Genomic DNA, 19,352 nt, shown 5'->3' with positions numbered 1-19,352 from the left:
CTTCCACAAGCTTCCCACAATAAGTTGGGTGAATTTTGGCCCATTCCTCCTGACAGAGCTGGTGTAACTGAGTCAGGTTTGTAGGCCTCGTTGCTCGCACATGCTTTTTCAGTTCTGCCCACAAATTTTCTATAGGATTGAGGTCAAGCCTTTGTGATGGCCACTCCAATACCTTGACTTTGTTGTCCTTACGACATTTTGCCACAACTTTGGAAGTATGCTTGGGGTCATTGTCCATTTGGAAGACCCATTTGCGACCAAGCTTTAACTTCCTGACTGATATCTTGAGATGTTGCTTCAAAAACTTTACTTCCTCATGATGACATCTATTTTGTGAAGTGCACCAGTCCCTCCTGCGGCAAAGCACCTCCACAACATGCTGCTGCTACCCCCGTGCTTCACAGTTGAGATGGTGTTCTTCGGCTTGCAAGCCTCCCCCTTTTCCTCCAAACATAACTATGGCTGAACAGTTCTATTTTCTAAATCAAAATATATTTTATATTTGAGATTCTTCAAAGTAACCACCCTTTGCCTTGACAGCTTTGCACACTCTTAGTATTCTCTCAACCAGCTTCACCTGTAATGCATTTCCAACAATGTTGGAGTTCCCACATGCTGAGCACTTGTTGGCTGTTTTTCCTTCACTCTGCGGTCCAACTCATCCCAATCCAACTCAATTGGGATAAGGTCGTATGATTGTGGATGCCGGGTCATCTGGTACAGCACTCAATCACATAGACTTTTTTCACATATGGACTTTTTTCCCAAATAGGTCTTCTGTATACCACCCCTACCTTGTCACAACACAACTGATTGGCTCAAATCCATTAAGAAGAAAATAAATTCCACAAAGTATAGAGATCCTTGAACAGGACAAGGACCTAGGCACATAGCAAAGACAAGGCAGGAGTGGTTTCGGGACAAGTCTCTGAAATGTCCTTGAGTGGCCCAGCCAGAGCCCGGACTTGAACCCGATCGAACATCTCTGGAGAGACCTGAAAATAGCTATGTCGTGACACTCCCCATCCAACCTGACAGAGCTTGAGGGTGGTGAAGAATGGGAGAATCTCCCCAAATAAAGGTATGCCAAGCTTGTAGCGTCATACCCAAGAAGACTCAAGGCTGTAATCGCTGCCAAAGGTGCTTCAACAAAGTACTGAGTAAAGGGTCTGAATACTTCTGTAAATGTGATTTTCCAGTTTATTTTTGCTTTGTGATTATGGGGTATTGATGAGGGGGGAACTGATGAGGGGGGGAAACTCTATTGTAATACATTTTAGAATAAGGCTGTAACGAAACAAATTGTGGAAAAAGTCGAGGGGTCTGAATAGTTTCCGAATGCACTGTATGTAGTTGCCACATCAGCATTGACCAGCATCGCTAATAATATCGAAATTGACCCAGTTTCCAGAGTGGCGCATCCCTATTGTTGATGTGTATTTCATGTCGCTCATCTTCTCATGTTTTTTCCCCTCAGCCACCATCGAGGGCGGTCCCCAGATGACCATGTCGGGGCTGTTCAAACACATTGTGAAGACTGAGGGTGCATTCGGACTTTACCGAGGCCTGGCCCCAAACTTCATGAAGGTCATTCCAGCGGTCAGCATCAGCTACGTGGTCTACGAGAACCTCAAGATGAGTCTGGGGGTGGTGTCACGTTGAGGCCTGGGGGGAGAGGGAGGTATCACCTCCCCTGAAGGCCAAATTGTTCATTTTTGCTTTGCCGAGCAACGGTGCGGGTGACTCAGAAAAAAGGGAGGAATCTCAGCAGACAGAGCTGGGGTTGTTGGAGACAATCTCATTCTGTAAATGTTATGAAGACAGATGGGGAGAGATATTACAACACTAAGGACAAAAAAAACGTTGGAGAGATGGGAACGGACACTATGACTGGAAGGGAGGTGGGGATGGAGATCCTCTCACGTAGCTGTAACCTTAAAGTATCATTATGTAAGGAGTTATTTTGTTATCAATCCAGAGGCACAACACCATGAGTCCACTGTTGGCTTTTTATTATCGAATTGAAGACCCAGGTTAACTGAAAAGCAATCTCTTCACTGGAACTCCAGTATTCTCCAATTTGCTTGAAATTTGCTAACGGAAATGTATTTACTGTTATGTTCACTCAATAGTACTATCCTATAGGTGGCAGTATTAGTCAACCTATCTGGCTTGTGAAAGACTACTTTTCTAATTGTCATCTAAAGTTGTCCTATGTAATATGTATCCGCCTTAATGCAGCATTCATTAACATGTAAGAGGCTGCAACTATTAGGGCATTAGCTGTTATTTGTCTGGAGGGAGCAAAACCTCAACTCACATTTTTGATTAATCTGGTTAATTCCATATTTTTCCGTTTTCTCATTGTATAGCTTGATGAGAATGTTAAACAACTGATTTGAACAGAAAGGGCGATGCAGGTTGGATGCCCATAGTGTATTATTGTCCACTTAGTCTTAAAACCGCTGGTAAGAAGTGTGTATGTCTTGATGCTAATACATTTTTTGTATTGTAACCAGATATTTAAATAAATATGGTCAAGACCGGCAACGCTCAAAGAATAGATACTGTTAGCAGATGTTTAGTTACGATACTATAACATATTCAGAAACTGTTAATATATTGTTTTCCAAGATACAATGCAACACATAATGATACCTACTGATCAAGGTTTGAGACGTTACGCTGTCAGTTCCTGTGTAACATTTCAGACAGGAAGATGGCGATATTGAGTCGTTTCATTTTGAAAGACCATTTTCCACCATCATGCTACAGTGGCTAATTCTAGCCCCGGTCCACAGTAGCATTTTGAAACTAGCGGTTTTTGAATGCCCATACTAACATACTATATCCTTAGTTAATTTTAGTATACGGTAAACAAACTGTATCGTTTCAGTTGAGCGTACTAGAACATCGCCTGTCTACCGGAAGTTGATGCTGTTGCTATGGAACCTTTTGCTAGCTTGTTAGCATAACAAATGACTAGCAAAACATTTTACGATTTCGGTAGAATCGTAGATGTAGAATGATGTAAATAATCATGTCACTAAACGTTGGGTAGTTAGTTAGATCGCTAATATGCTGTCTGGCAAGTTTGATGTTTTAGTAACTAGTTAACATACCTGTACATACTGCTGTAATGCTATATGGTTCGTTATTAGAAAAGTCATTACATTGCTCAACATTTGTCAAAATTAGTTAAAGCAATTCATTTGTATCTGTTCTCGTCGTACTTCGGTTACATATTTTATGCCATTTTCTTTATATCTGAAAAGTTGAAGCCACGCACATTTTCTGAATTGCATTATGGGCCCTAAAAGCATCCACTGCATGTATACTTGGTATTTTGGCTAACTTTTGGCATATTATGACCAATAAACATACTATATACTCAATTCATGTCACAAATTGTACAGTTAGTGCGGTTAGTATCAGTATTCGGGGGTGAAAAGACAGACTGCTGCAACCCGATACACAACAACCAGCATTATTCACTGTATCATGGTGGTGGAAAATGGTGTTTCATAAAGAAAGCGCAGACATTTTCCCTGTTTTTTTTCGGTCTTCTCTCCATTAAATCGAGTTAAGGAAGGAATCGACGCCTTTGCAGCCTGAATTGAGAATGTTTTCTGTACAATTCGGTCCACGGGGATACGAGTATAAAGCCGGCTGCATAGATTTTCTTTGGACGGTAAAATGAAATGACTCAATATCAACATCTGACAGTCTTTCAGCTAGTTTTTCTTGAGTTTGGGACTTGTTTGTTTTGAGTTTAGTCGGTTGTCACTATTTAGCTAAATGCTTTTTCTAGTTGGTGCAGCTCCACAAAAATAAGTACTGATCTTTTGCACTTGCTTTAGAGCAAATACCGGAGCCGAATCCATATATTCTCTCCACAAGAGGATGGAAAAGGCTGTGTCTGTATTATTGTACCCCACCTAAGAATACCACTCCATACTGCCTGAAGTGTAGCGCCTTATTTCCTGCATTGACGAGCAGGAAATCAGACTACGCTTTTGTAAACTTGAAATTCATCTTGTCCCCCTATATCGCTGAAGGCTAAAATGTATAGTGTATCTATACACTATACAAAACATTAAGAACACTATTTTTCCATGATGTGGACTGACCAGGTGAATCCGGGTGAAATGATCCCTTATTGATGTCACTTGTTAAATCCACATCAGTCGTTGAAGATGAAAGGGAGGAGACATGTCAAAGAAGGATTTTTAAGCCTTGAGACAATTGAGTCATGGATTGTGTGCCATTCAGAGGGTAAATTGGAAAGACAAAAGATTTAAGTGCCTATGATCGGGGTTTGTTAGCAGGTTTCAAGTGCACCAGTTTGTGTTTAGAACTCCATCGCTGCTGGGATTTTCATGCTCAACAGTTTCCTGTGTGTATAAAGAATGGTCCACCACCCAAAGGACATCCAGCCAACTCAATATTGGGAGGGTGTTCCTAATGTTTGGTATATTCAGTAGTCTTTAGGTGGTCTTTTGAATCAAAACAGCCCATTCACTGTATTGAAATATTTTGCAAAACATATCCAGACTAAATCCTGATTTACAGTGAGCTACAAAAGTATTGGGACAGTGACATTTTTTTCTTTGTTTTGGTTCTGTACTCCAGCACTTTGGATTCCTAATGATACTATGGGGTTAAAGTGCAGACTGTTACCTTTAATTTATCTTTGTCCATATTGGGTGACCATTTAGAAATTACAGCACTTGTACATAATCCCTCCATTTTAGGGAGTCAAAGGTTTAGTACAGTATATGGTCCCATATTCCTAGCACACAATGATTACATCAAGCTTGTTACTCTACAAACTTGTTGGATGCATTTGCTGTTTTTGTTGTGTTTCAGATTATTTTGTGCCCAATAGAAATGAATGGTAAATAACGTGTTAGGTCATTTTGGAGTTGCTTTTATTGTAAATAAGAATAGAGTGTTCTAAACACCTCTACATTAATGCTACCATGATTACAGATAATCCTGAATTGTGAATAATGAGTGAGAAAGTTACACAAACATCATACCCTCCCCCCCCAAAAAATACTAACCTCCCCTTATTTTAATGGTGAGGTGTTAACATGTCTTAGGGGTATGATATTTGTGTAACTTTGTCACTCATCATTATTTACGATACATTCAGGACTATCCATAATCATGTAGAAGTGTTTAGAAATAATAATATATTCTTATTTACAATAAGTGACTCAAGTCTCAATACATTATTTACCGAAGTGCTGGAGTACAGAGCCAAAACAATTTGTCACTGTCCCAATACTTTGAGCTCAATGCATTTAGAAAATTATTGAATGTATTAAACTATGTAAATGAACCATTGTTGTCCTTTGTAGAAGAATGCATCTATTGAATGAATGTAAAGCTAAATGTATTTATGCTTATATGGGAACAACTGTTAATAAAGTAACTCAATATTATACTTTTGTATTGAGTCATGGTTTGAATTGCCCACATCTTGAGCACTATATACTAATATTTCATAGCAAATGGTGGATCAATGTCTGTCCCAGCCTCTGCCAATCAGGCCTCATTACAATCATTATTATTCATATATTCATTACAATCATTATTATTCATATATTCATTACAATCTATCAACTATGTCAAAGAAAAGAAAACGTGACAACATGAAACTTGTCTCGGACAATAAAGAAGACCATAGTGAAAATTTGTCAAACTATATTTTAACTCTGCTTTTTTTTTTTTGTCACTGTTGCACTGGGAGGGCAGTTGACAAAAGCAACCGGCAGAGCATGTATAACTATGAAAAGAGTGAGCCTTCACCCTGTAGTACTAATCTCATATGGGTGGCAGTATTGGTCAACCTATCTGGCCTGTGAAAGGCTACCAAATTAACCCCCACAAACTTCACAACATTTTAAGGAAAAATGCAATGTAGACTACAAATTACAATCTCCAAAGGTGTTTTGCATAGGGGGAAAAAATGTAAATGCACTGAACAAAAATGTAAACACAACATGCAACAATTTCAATACCAGATACTGACTGGTTCTGATCCGCGCCCCTACCTTTTTTTAAGGTATCTGTGACCAATCTATGCATATTTGTACTCCCAGCCATGTGAAATCCATAGATTAGGGCCTAATTAATTTCCATTAAATAATTTAGTAAAATCTTTGAAATTGTTGCATGTTGTGTTTATTTTCGTGTGACCACCATTTGCCTCATGCAGCGTGTCTTCTTCATATAGAGTTGATCAGGCTGTGGATTGTGGCCTGTGGAATGTTGTCCCACTCCTCTTCAATGGCTGTGCGAATATAGTTGCTGGATATTGTCGGGAACTGGAACACACTGTTTGATCCAGAGCATCCCAAACATGGAGACATCTGGTGAGGTATGCAGACTATGGAAGAACTGGAACATTTTCAGCTTCCAGGAATTGTGTACAGAACTTTGCGACATGGGGCCATCCATGCATTATGATGATGAAAGGGGAGGGGATGGTGGCGAATGATTGGTACGACAATGGGCCTCAGGATCTTTTCACAGTATCTCTGTGCATTCAAATTTCCATGGATAAAAAGTCATTGTTCGTTGTCCGTCGCTTATGCCTGCCCATAACCTCATCGCCAGAGGGGCACTCTTCACAACGTTGACATCAAAAACCGCTCGCCCACACAACACCTTACATGTGGTTGTGAGGCAGGTAGGACGTATTGCCAAATTCTCTAAAACAACGTTGGAGGCAGCTTATGGTATAAAAATGAACATCAATTCTCTGGTAACAGCTCTGGTGGACATTCCTGCAGTCAGCATTCCAATTGCACACTCCCTCAAAACTTGAGACATCTGTGGCATTGTGTTGTGTGACAAAACTGCACATTTTAGTGGCCTTTTATTGTCCTCAGCACAAGGTGCACCTGTGTAATGATCATGCTGTTTAATCAGTTTCTTGAAATGCCATACCTGTCAGGTGGGTGGATTATCTTGGCAAAGGAGAAATGCTCACTAACAGGGATGTAAACAAATATGTGCACAACATTTTTGAGAAATAGTTGTGCACACCTTTTTATAAACCAGTCAACACTTGCTGTTCAGTTGTCAATCAACGCACAGTAAATAGTCTATGCGTCACGACTTCGCGTGGCTGGCTTTGTGAAATACACAAAAGAAAATAAATGAATGTGTCAGAAAACAGTCATTAGACTCAGCGTTACCACTTACATTACATGGGACATGTAAATTCATGAGATCTGTAGGACTATAATGACGAGATGCTCATGTTTCCTTCTTAACAATGGGAGTCGTTGTCCCAACGGTGGAAGGCAGGTGACAAGCTTAGGTCCAAAATAAGCCCGTAGAAGCGCATTGTGCTTATTTTGGACAGATTTTGGTGAGTGAAACCTCTCACTTCGCCTCTTCACCTCTGCTGATTTTTCCTGTCATTGCACGCGTTATGACTGACAGGCGCCTATCCTATCGATAGATCGCTAGCAGATGCATATCTAGCGGGAGAGGGCTCAACGGACCAGCCAATTGAAACTTTGAAATGAAAAGTAGCCTAGTTAATATGACTTGGAAAATGTAACCGGGTGAAAATCACTCTGTAACCGGCTGATTAGCCGACGCTTATGGAAAACACTTATCACGATACTTAGGTGCCCATACGATATCTATTGTGATTCTATATGAATTACGATTCGATATTGCGATTTGATGTTCCAAAGACATTGCTCTGTATATGAGAGCATAAAAAATGTAGTTCCAGTCATGGAAATGAAAGTGCTGAAAACATGTTGGCTCACTATTTTCTAAAGAAGATGGAGGATGAAAATGCACAGAGTTTTAGCGCAGGTACAGCCTACTAGCGCTAGCTAACTATACCTAGAAAAATGTTATTTTAGTATCAATATACTAATCGTCCAAAATATTACGATATGTAACAATGTTTTTATTTGTTTCATCACTAGTTATTACACCACTTCCTTTCCCCAAGGTTCCACCACCTTGATTCGATTTCAATCTGATTTCTCCCACTGCTCTATATTTGATACATACTTCAGTAAGACTGCCATCGTTGAAGTCGTTTGTGGTGACGTCAAAATGACGGTTGTTGTATAAAAGTCATCAGCGATTTGGATCATCTCTAACCAATCAAGAGTATCAAAGCCAACGACACATTTTCAAAATGCCACTTTACCCACCATGTGTTGTGGCTCTGGCACAACCCATCAGTTTCTGGGACCAATCAGAACAGTTCCTATGAGTTTGCGTTCTAGAAATCGTTGGGGTTGGTACTCAGATCCAGGATCACTGCGGAGAAGAATCTTACATCCGTGGCGTAGCGAATGGCCAGAGCAAGGAGTTTGGGTAGCCAGGCAATGTAAAGGCTTGGCCACACTGTCAACTAAAACTGAGCTCTCAAGGGGGCTTGATCCCAATTCGTCATGCTGTCTTGGACTTTGACTGAATGCAGGCCAGGGAAGGTGTGTTAGTGGTAATGGGTGCAGGCTAGCACCATGCATGTCAATGAATAAGGGCACTAAGACTGATGGCAGTGTCCAATGCTGTTAAGGGCTGCTCTATCATGGACTAAAGGAGGGAAGTACACGACATGGTTGACTTGTGCACTAGATGCGTATCATTGACGTAGAACTCTCGGGTCTGGTCTACCCTCCCTAGGACCGTAAGATGCTGTCCACAGCCCAGCAGATGCTTCAGGACAGCCGCACCAAGACTGAGCTGCTCCACATGCAGATTGTCAGTCACCCGGGCTAAAGAGGGGGAGAGGGGAGCCACTGAGTGTGTGTGTGTCCTTTGTGTGTGACTGTGTTTTTCCCAGTGCCATTTCTGTGTTTGTTCATTGGTCCCTGCAGGCTGACCCTTTGAGACGATCAGTCCTCTGGATCTACGTGTGGTTGAGCTCCGGCACCACCTGTAGATCGAGGCTGTCGTGTCAGGGGTGGCCAGGAAAGTGGGCAAGCAGCTGGGGAGGCACAAGGTGCAGGACCGCCGGGCACTGGCAGAGGTAGGTGGGCACCAGGATATAAGTGAGGTCTTGGGGGATCTGGTTAATGCAAGTCTGATTCTTTTTGGGTTGCAGGTTAAGACACCTAGGTAATGTTTTCATGGCTGGAAACATTCGTTATGCATACCTGGTGGGTCACAGAGACACTCTAAAAGTGTGTGTGACTGAGTGTTCTCCAGGCCAAGGCTGCAGGAGTCATGCCAGAAGCTAGACCTGCTGCGTCTGTCTCTGGAGCGCTGTCTAACCGAGCTGCCTGGGGTCACTCTGACAAAGCTTCCGAGTTCCTCTGTGGAGATGGGAGAACCTTCTAGAGTCTAGAAGGACAACCATCTCTGCAGCACTCCACCAATCAGGGCTTTATGGTAGAGTAGCCAGACGGAAGCCACATCCTCAGTAAAAGGCACATGACAGCCCGCTTGGAGTTTTCCAACAGGCACCTACAGTAAAGGACAGACCATGAGAAACAAGATTATATTGTCTGATGAAACCAAAATAAACCTCTTTGGCCTGAATGTCAAGCGTCACGTCTGGAGGAAATCTGCCACCCTCCCTACGGTGAAGCATGGGGGTGGCAGCATCATGCTGTGGGGATGTTTTTCAGTGGCAGGGACTGAGAGACTAGTCAGGATAGAGGGAAAGATGAACGGAGCAAAGTACAAAGAGATCCTTGATGAAAACCTGCTCTAGAGCGCTCAGTATCTCAGACTGTGGCAACAATCCTAAGCACACAGCCAAGACAAAGGCAGGAGTTGCTTCGGGACAAGTCTCTGAATGTCCTTGAGTGGCAAAGCCAGAGCCCGGACTTGAACCCGATCGAACATCTCTGGAGAGACCTGAAAATAGCTTTGCAGTGACGCTCCCCATCCAACCTGACAGAGCTTGAGAGGATCTGCTGAGAAGAATGGGAGAAACTCCCCAAGTACAGGTGTGCCAAGCTTGTAGCATCATACACGAAAAGACTCAAGGCTGTTATCACTTCCAAAGGTGCTTCAACAATATTTCCGTTTTTTTTTTTTGTACATTTGCAATGATTTCTAAAAAACTGTTTTTGCTTTGTCATTATGGGGTATTGTGTGTAGATTGATGAGGGAAAAACATATCCAATCAATTTTCAAATAAGGCTGTAATATAAGAAAATTTGGAAAAAGTCAAGGGGTCTGAATACTTTCCGAATGCACTGTATGTGTAACAGTATAATTTTAGTCAGTCCCCTCGCCCATACCCGGGCTCGAACCAGGGACCCTCTGCACACATCAATTACTGGCACCCACGAAGCATCGTTACCCATCACTCCAGAAAAGCCGCGGCCCTTGCAGAGCAAGGGGAACCACTACTTCAAGGTCTCAGAGCAAGTGACGTCACCGATTGAAACGCTATTAGCGCGCACCACCGCTAACTAGCTAGCCATTTCACATTGGTTACATATGCACTATATGATCTGACAGCCAGTGTGTGTATGTGGAGGTGTACTGACTGATTTATCTGTCCCACTGTATGTTGTCCACAGCGGACATCAGTGCAGTGCTGACAACAGGATGGTGGGCCGGACACACTGGAGAGTTCTGGGACCAGAGCTTCAGTATCGAGCTGGAACGGGTTAGTGTTCTCTTTAGCACCAGTAGGAGTATTTTTATTTTCTCAGATAACATCCTGGAGTTGCCAGGAGTCATGTTAAATTGTGTAAAAAATGCAAAATGTTCACCCCCCGTCTCATCAATACTTAAATCTTCAGTTGGAAGACAGTTTTTCACCCCATAGTGATAGTAAATATTCAAGAGGGGTAGGATTTAAGTGTCTGCTGTTGGAAAGCAGTCTGCTACAGACATGACCATCTTGTGCCAGCAGCTTTCCTCCTTGATAATCTCCAGATAGACGAGTAATGACCTTCAGCTGCAACCATCAAGCTCCAGCATGCTCAGACAGAAACTCTCATCGTGGCCATACATAGTCTCTGCTGTTGGGTAGCAGAGAGAAATCACCCCTCTCTCACGCCTCCACTCCCACTCTGCAGATGTAATCCCACTGCTAATCCTAACATTTTCCACTAATCTCAATCCTTGCCTCCAAAAGCCTAACATGGGGCTATGATTCAACTCCAAGACTACTTTCAGCTGAGCTGCTGCTCCTAGCGCGAGGGCACACACTACTTTCAGCTGAGCTGCTGCTCCTAGCAGGAGGGCACACACTACTTTCAGCTGAGCTGCTGCTCCTAGCGGGAGGGCACACACTACTTTCAGCTGAGCTGCTGCTCCTAGCGGGAGGGCACACACTACTTTCAGCTGAGCTGCTGCTCCTAGCGCGAGGGCACACACTACTTTCAGCTGAGCTGCTGCTCCTAGCGGGAGGGCACACACTACTTTCAGCTGAGCTGCTGCTCCTAGCGGGAGGGCACACACTACTTTCAGCTGAGCTGCTGCTCCTAGCGGGAGGGCACACACTACTTTCAGCTGAGCTGCTGCTCCTAGCGGGAGGGCACACACTACTTTCAGCTGAGCTGCTGCTCCTAGCGGGAGGGCACACACTACTTTCAGCTGAGCTGCTGCTCCTAGCGGGAGGGCACACACTACTTTCAGCTGAGCTGCTGCTCCTAGCGGGAGGGCACACACTACTTTCAGCTGAGCTGCTGCTCCTAGCAGGAGGGCACACACTACTTTCAGCTGAGCTGCTGCTCCTAGCAGGAGGGCACACACTACTTTCAGCTGAGCTGCTGCTCCTAGCGGGAGGGCACACACTACTTTCAGCTGAGCTGCTGCTCCTAGCAGGAGGGCACACACTACTTTCAGCTGAGCTGCTGCTCCTAGCAGGAGGGCACACACTACTTTCAGTTCCAAGCTCTCAGCCTAGGTCTTTAAAGGTCGTGCTGCACTGTTCTTTTGGGTTGTGGGACTGAAAGCCTCTGGCTGATACTATTTCAAGAGAAGTGAGATAAACTGTTTTTCTTGCAGAGGAAGATAAGGGAAGACAGTGTTGCAATCTGTTAAAGATGGTCCATCTTTTTCAATTTCTTCCCCTGGCATTCTAAAAATCCCTAACATGTGTGTACGTGTCCAGTCCGGGGAGCTGGAGATTGGGGTGTACTGGCAGGACTGGAGGGCTCTGTGCTTATTCAAATTTCTGCGTCTAGAGGATAATTAGGAAAACCAGCGCCACTGCATGTGTCTCTATCTGGAGCCCCAGGGCGTGCTCTTCGCTGAGTTCAGTAGCACCCTTATTTCACAATCACCCTTCATTTCACAAGCACCATTAAACATGTCACAATCACTAATATCAACAATCACTATTAAACATTTTATATAAAGTGCCTTTGGAAATTATTCAGACCCCTTGACTTTTCTCACATTTTGTTACATTACAGCCTTATTCTAAAATGTATTAAAGCGATTACAGCCTCGAGTCTTCTTGGGTATGACGCTAAAAGCTTGGCACACCTGTATTTGGGGAATTTCTCCCATTCTTCTCTACAGATCCTCTCAGGTCTCTCCAGAGATGTTCGATCGGTTTCAAGTCCGGGCTCTGGCTAGGCCACTCAAGGACATTTAGAGACTTGTCCCGAAGCCACTCCTGCGTTGTCTTGGCTGTGTGCTTAGGGCCGTTGTCCTGTTGGAAGGTGAACCTTCACCCCAGTCTGAGGTCCTGAGGGCTCTGGAGCAGGTTTTCATCAAGGATCTCTCTGTGCTTTGCTCTGTTCATCTTTCCCTCGATCCTGACTAGTCTCCCAGTCCCTGCCGCTGGAAAACATCCCCAGAGCATGATGCTTCCCCCACCATGCTTCACTGTAGGGATGGTGCCAGGTTTCCTCCAGACGTGATGCTTGGCATTCAGGCCAAAGGGTTCAATCTTGGTTTCATCAGACCAGAGAATCTTGATTCTCATGGTCTGAGAGTTTTTAGGTGCCTTTTGGCAAACTCCAAGCGGGCTATCATGTGCCTTTTACTGAGGAGTGGCTTCTGTCTGGCCACTCTACCATAACGGCCTGATTGGTGTAGTGCTGCAGAGATGGTTGTCCTTTTGGAAAGTTCTCCCATCTCCATAGAGGAACTCTATAGCTCTGTCAGAGTGACCATCGGAGTCACCACCCTGACCAAGGCCCTTCTCCCCCAGTTGCTCAGTTTGACCGGGCGGCCAGCTCTAGGAAGAGTCTTGTTGGTTCCAAACTTCTTCCATCTAAGAACGATGGAGGCCACTGTGTTCTTGGGGATCTTCAATGCTGCAGAAGTGTTTTTGTACACTTCCCCAAATCTGTGCCTCGACACAATCCTGTCTCTGAGCTCTACGGGCAATTCTTTCGACCTCGTGGCTTGGTTTTTGCTCTGACATGTACTGTCAACTGTGGGACCTTTATATAGACAGGTGTGTGTCTTTCCAAATCATGTCCAATAAATTTAATTTACCACAGGTGGACTCCAACCAAGTTGTAGATTAGAAACATCTCAAGGATGATCAATGGAAACAGGATGCATTGTGTGTAGATTAATTTAAAAATTACAATATTTCATCCATATTAGAATAAGGCTGTAATGTAACGAAATGTGGAAAAAGGTCAAAGGATCTGAATACATTCCTAATACACTGTACTACGGGTCATGAGTGTCCGAAATTGTTCTTGTTGTTTTTCTAATCATTACAAAGTCTCCGCTCATAGTTTCACTCCTAAAAATAGGATTTGGTTCTAGCCATTTTATTTCTGTAGTCTCACTTTCCCAGTGAAGTTGCACAATGTTTAGGGGCTCGTCAAATGTCTGTCTTCATGGTTATTTTTGTTCTCTCCTTTCCCTAACTCAGACTTCATATACTTCAGCAGAGGACAACAGGTCAACACCCAGGCCAACTCCTAAGCATGTCCCTCTCACTCACAATAACCACCTCGCACGCATGCACGCACGCACACACACACAAATGGTGTTTGTTACCTCAGTATCTAACCTCCCGCTCCCTCGTCTTTCACATTCCCTCCTTCTTCGTTCTTTGATCAGGACGAAAGCGAATGGTGGGATGTTGATGGAAGATTTCAACTACATCTCTGTTCTGGGACGAGAGCAATTTGGAAAGGTACTGTCACACTCCCGACCTAAGGCCCTCATACCACAGGACATTTCATTACACTACATCTCTGTTCTGGGACGAGGGCAATTTGGAAAGGTACTGTCACACTCCCGACCTAAGGCCCTCATACCACAGGACATTTCATTACATTACATCCCTGTTCAGTGCCTAATGAACACGACCCTGTTTACTGTGTTGCACCTAAAGCCTTCCCTCCACACCTCAAGAGGTCAGTCAAATGCAACCATAGGGAAAAAACTCTAGACCACCTTTACTCCACACACAGAGACACGCACAAAGCTCTCCTTCACCCTCCATTAGGCAAATTTGACCATAATTCTATTTTCCTGATTACGAGCAAAAATTCAAGCAGGAAGCACCAGTGAATCGGTCTATAAAAAAGTGGTCAGATGGAGGGGATGCTAAACTACAGAACTATTTTGCTAGCGCAGACTGGAATATGTTCCGGGTTTCTTCCGAGGGCATTGAGGAGAACACCACATCAGTCACTTGCTTCATCAATAAGTGCATCGAAAACGTTGTCCCAAAGTGACCATACGTACATACCCCAACCAGAATCCATGGATTACAGGCAACATTCACACTGAGCTAAAGGGTAGAGCTGCCGCTTTCAAGGAGCGGGACTCTAACCTGGAAGCTTATAAGAAATACTGCTATGCCATCTGACGAACCATCAAACAGGCAAAGTGTCAATACAGGACTAAGATCGAGTCGTACTACACTGGCTCTGATGCTCGTCGGATGTGGCAGGGCCTGCAAACAATTACAGACTCCAAAGGGAAGCACAGCCGCGAGCTGCCCAGTGACACGAGCCTACAAGACGAGCTAAATTACTTCTATGCTCGCTTCGAGGCAAGTATCACTGAAACATGCATGAGAGCATCAGCTGTTCAGGACGACTGTGTGATTACGCTCTCCGCAGCCGATGTGAGTAAGACGTTTAAACAGGTCAACATTCACAAGGCCGCAGTGCCAGATGAATTACCAGGACGAGTACTCCGAGTATGCGCTGACCAACTGGCAAGTGTCTTCACTGACATTTTCAACCTCTCCTTGTCTGAGTCTGTAGTAACATGTTTCAAACAGACCACCATAGTCCCTGTGCCCAAGAACACTAAGGTAACCTGCCTAAATGACTACCGACCCGTAGCACTCACGTCTATAGCCATGAAATGCTTTGAAAGGCTGGTCATGGCTCACATCAACACCATTATCCCAGAAACCCTAGACCCACTCCAATTTGCATACCGCCCCAACAGATCCACAGATGATGCAATATCTATTGCACTCCACACTGCCCTTCCCCACCTGGACAAAAGGAACACCTATGTGAGAATGCTATTCATTGACTACAGCTCAGCGTTCAACACCATAGTGCCCTCAATGCTCATCATCAAGCTAAGGACCCTGGGACTAAACACCTCCCTCTGCAACTGAATTCTGGACTTCCTGACAGTCCACCCCCAGGTGGTAAGGATAGGTATCAACACATCTGCCACGCTGATCCTCAACATGGGGGGGCCCTCAGGGGTGCGTGCTCAGTCCCCTCCTGTACTCCCTGTTCACTAATGACTGTGCTGCCAGGCACGGCTCCAACACCATCATTAAGTTTGCCGATGACACAGCAGTGGTAGGCCTGATCACCGACGACGATGAGACAGCCTATAGGGAGGAGGTCAGAGACCTGACCGTGTGGTGCAAGGAAAACAACCTCTCCCTCAACGTGATCAAGACAAAGGAGATGATTGTGGAATACAGAAAAAGGAGGACCAAGCATGCCCCCATTCTCATCGACGGGGCTGTAGTGGAGCAGGTTGAGCGCTTCAAGTTCCTTGGTGTCCACATCACCAACAAAATAACATGGTCCAAGCACACCAAGACAGTCATGAAGAGGGCACAACAAAACCTATTCCCCCTCAAGAGACTGAAAAGATTTGGCATGGGTCCTCAGATCCTCAAAAAGTTTTACAGCTGCAGCATTGAGAGCATCCTGACTTGTTGCATCACTGCTTGGGATGGCAACTGCTCGGCCTCGGACCGCAGTGCACTACAGAGGGTAGTGAGAATGGCCCAGTACATCACTGGGGTTAAGCTTCCTGCCATCCAGGACCTCTATCCCAGGCGGTGTCAGAGGAAGGCCCTAAAAATTGCCAAAGACTCCAGCCACCCTAGTCATAAACTGTTCTCTCTGCTACTGCACGGCAAGCAGTACCTGGAGCACCAAGTCTAGGTCCAAAAGGCTTTATACAGCTTCTACCCCCAAACCTTAAAACTCCTGAACATCTAATCAAATGGCCACCCAGACTATTTGCATTGCCGCCCTCCACACCCTTTTCTACGCTGCTGCTACTCTCTCTTATTATCTACGCATAGTCACTTTAATAACTCTACCTACATGTACATATTACCCCAATTACCTCGACAGCGGTGCCCATTGACTCTGTACCAGTTCCCCCTGTATATAGCCTCCACATTGACTCTGTACTGGTTCCCCCTGTATATAGCCTCCACATTGACTCTGTACCAGTACCCCCTGTATATAGCCTCCCCATTGACTCTGTACCAGTACCCCCTGTATATAGCCTCCACATTGACTCTGTATTGGTTCCCCCTGTATATAGCCCCGCTATTGTTATTTTACTACTGCTCTTTAATAGTTATCTATTACTTTTTTGTTGGTATTTTCTTAAAACTACATTGTTGGTTAAGGGCTTGTAAGTAAGCATTTCACTGTAAGGTTGTATTTGGCGCATCTTACTAATAAAATTTGATTTGATTTTGAAATGGTATGCCATCAAGGCCTTGAAGAAAGGAGACGTGACACACGATGAAATGGACAGGTGAGAGCGAACCGTGAGTGAATTTAGACATAACACATGTTGAGGGAACTGGATTTGAAAGACACTAGCAGTTGCATTCCACCTGAAATATACTATTATTGTGTGTTTGCTCTTTCGTGTGTGTTTGTTCGTGTGCATTTCTGTGATTTTAGTTTGAGACGATCAACTCCTCCCACCATCCCTTCCTGGTGAATACGCATGGCTGCTTCCAGACGGCGGACCATGTGTCCTTTGTGATGGAGAATTCCCCCGGGGGAGACCTCATGCCCTACATACACATCAACATCTTCACTGAGAGACAGAGCTCAGTAAGCCTTACACAACACACACAGGCCCCATTATGACAGCATGTGAAGCATTGCAATTCCAGGCTGTAAGGCAACAAAATATGCAAATATTGCAAGGGTTGTGTGTACTATCTACAGGCACTTTAAACATGTACCAGTGAGTGACTACAAATGGTTAATGCAGGCTTGTCTAATTCTCCTTCAAGCTTTAGAGTTGGTGATACATCAAAACTCACCATTATATGTGTGCCATTTTGTGCCCTGTTTAGGTTCTATGCCTCGTGCGTGCTGCTGGGACTAGAGTTTCTGCACCAAAACAAGATAGTTTACCGGTAAGTAAGATATCTCAGTACTGTTTTCCAGCCCTCTGCCTTCGCACACCTAATAACCTGCCTGTCAGTCATTATTTTTCTAATTTCATCCAGTCATCTCTTCTTCTCTCTCTCAGGGATCTGAAGCTAGACAGCCTGTTGATGGAAGCAGATGGCTATGTGAGGATAGCAGACTTTGGATTGTGCAAGAAAGGTACGGTACATTATGGTTATGGCTTCTGGGACATTCCCTTTGAGACCCACTGTCCCACCCACTCACTTGGTTTATTAAATGAACATTCAGTGTTATTAATCAATGATTTATGTTGCTCTTTAATTTAAAGTTAGTTAGCCCTAGACTAAGGAACACCTCATTATTGAAAGTGGGACAACAGTGTCAAGCTTGCTGCACGAAGTAAGGTCTTAGGTGATGGGCGTGGCAGGGGGCGCGGTCAGACCGGCTGAATATGAGAACATTTTAGAGAATCCCATCTTGGCGTGTAGTTTTTAAGCTAATTTCCTGCAATTCTACATATTCTGCCATGGAGCTGAGAGACATGCTGCAGATAGACTTTTTTGTGATTGTTAGTTCTCAAATATTTTATTGGTCTTAGGCAACCCCCCCCAAAAAATGCTTAGGCGGCCCACCCAAGGATTTCAATGGCAGAAAAATCCCTGGGTACACACTTCCATCCGTCTAAAAAGTTATATTTTCCCCTACTATATATAAGTTATATTTTCCCTGTGTGTATCTGCAGGTATGGGTTACGGAGATCGCACCGCCACATTCTGTGGCACACCAGAGTTCCTGGCCCCGGAGGTGCTGACGGACAACAACTACACCCGCTGTGTGGACTGGTGGGGCCTGGGTGTCCTCATCTACGAGATGCTGGTGGGAGAGGTCGGTAGCAGAGAGATTAATAAAATAACCTATAGCAGAGATCTCAAACTGGTGGTGCGCGGGCCATATGTGTCCTGTTTAGCTCTGTGGTGTATCGTCTTCTATGAGATGCTGGCAGGTCAGTAGAATAGAAATACCTAGAGGATGTCTCCAATTAGTAGGCTCACAAGGTCCAATCCTATGGTGAACCAACCAAGTATTTTGAGTTGTAGGTCTCGGTAGAATTTAGATGTTTGGACCAGAGAAATGAATCGAGAAACATAAATGATCTTTCTGGTCAGTTGGCTCACAATATCCACTCATATGGTGAACCCATGAAGTTTTATTCTGATGTTTGTTCTTGGTTGAATAAGGATTTTTGGTCTTGTATGAATGAAGATGTTTTCGTCTGGTATCATGATAGGAATGAGGTTGTTTGGACTTTCATTGCAATGGCATCTCTCTCTCTTCTCATCTGTGGCAGTCTCCCTTCCCTGGTGACGATGAGGAGGTGGTGTTTGACAGCATAGTAAATGATGAAGTGCGCTACCCGAGGTTCCTCTCCCCAGAGTCTCCATCATCCAAAAGGTATGTGGGCCATCTTCTCGGTATACTGCCTTGTACAGAATACTGCCTCCTTACACAGTCGGAATCAACAACAAGCTGCATTGCAAATACAGAAAATGAAATCTGTGTGGAAATAATTTACAAAGATGTATAGTGGGATGAATACTGAACCAGACTTTCGTATTGTGCTGCAGCTACTACAGAAAAACCCTGAAAGGAGGCTGGGATCAGGAGAGCCGGGCCCAACGAGGTCAAGAAACACAGGTACTTCCAGGTAAAAACTGGCCTCATTTGTGGCCTGTGGGTCAATTTCATTTCAGTTGAGCATCACCAAGATTGTTGTTGTAGCGCCTTTGCCAACTTTCCTACAATATTGAAACG

The 19,352-nt window shown here is 44.3% G+C and overlaps 2 protein-coding genes across 6 annotated transcripts in view; both read left to right on the top strand.

Moving 5' to 3' along the window:
- LOC112230751 (calcium-binding mitochondrial carrier protein SCaMC-2-B) overlaps window positions 1-2,546 on the top strand; it is a 32,292-nt gene extending 29,746 nt beyond the window's left edge. For both annotated transcript variants that reach the window (XM_024397014.2, XM_024397016.2), the window contains one exon: window positions 1,478-2,546. In XM_024397014.2, the coding sequence (XP_024252782.1) occupies window positions 1,478-1,662 (185 nt within the window). In that variant the 3' untranslated portion in view covers window positions 1,663-2,546. The remainder of the gene's footprint in view (window positions 1-1,477) is intronic.
- Window positions 2,547-8,083: 5,537 nt separating this feature from the next.
- Window positions 8,084-19,352, top strand: part of LOC112231473 (serine/threonine-protein kinase N1-like) — a 12,857-nt gene continuing 1,588 nt past the window's right edge. The window contains exons 1-10 of one of the 4 annotated variants that reach the window (XM_042311330.1): window positions 8,084-9,022; window positions 10,530-10,618; window positions 13,996-14,071; window positions 16,886-16,926; window positions 17,079-17,234; window positions 17,483-17,545; window positions 17,662-17,738; window positions 18,283-18,425; window positions 18,889-18,992; window positions 19,166-19,245. In XM_042311330.1, the coding sequence (XP_042167264.1) occupies window positions 17,687-17,738; window positions 18,283-18,425; window positions 18,889-18,992; window positions 19,166-19,245 (379 nt within the window). In that variant the 5' untranslated portion in view covers window positions 8,084-9,022; window positions 10,530-10,618; window positions 13,996-14,071; ... (2 more) ...; window positions 17,483-17,545; window positions 17,662-17,686. Of the gene's footprint in view, window positions 9,023-10,529; window positions 10,619-13,995; window positions 14,072-16,812; window positions 17,235-17,482; window positions 17,546-17,661; window positions 17,739-18,282; window positions 18,426-18,888; window positions 18,993-19,165; window positions 19,246-19,352 lie in introns of those variants that run through there. The other 3 variants (XM_042311333.1, XM_042311331.1, XM_024398226.2) reach the window with 3 other exon arrangements.

The sequence above is a fragment of the Oncorhynchus tshawytscha genome, linkage group LG33 (assembly GCF_018296145.1).
Source record: "Oncorhynchus tshawytscha isolate Ot180627B linkage group LG33, Otsh_v2.0, whole genome shotgun sequence".
NCBI classification, from domain to species: domain Eukaryota; kingdom Metazoa; phylum Chordata; class Actinopteri; order Salmoniformes; family Salmonidae; genus Oncorhynchus; species Oncorhynchus tshawytscha.
Note: the sequence above shows the minus strand (reverse complement) of the source record. Positions and strands in the feature narration are given on the sequence as shown.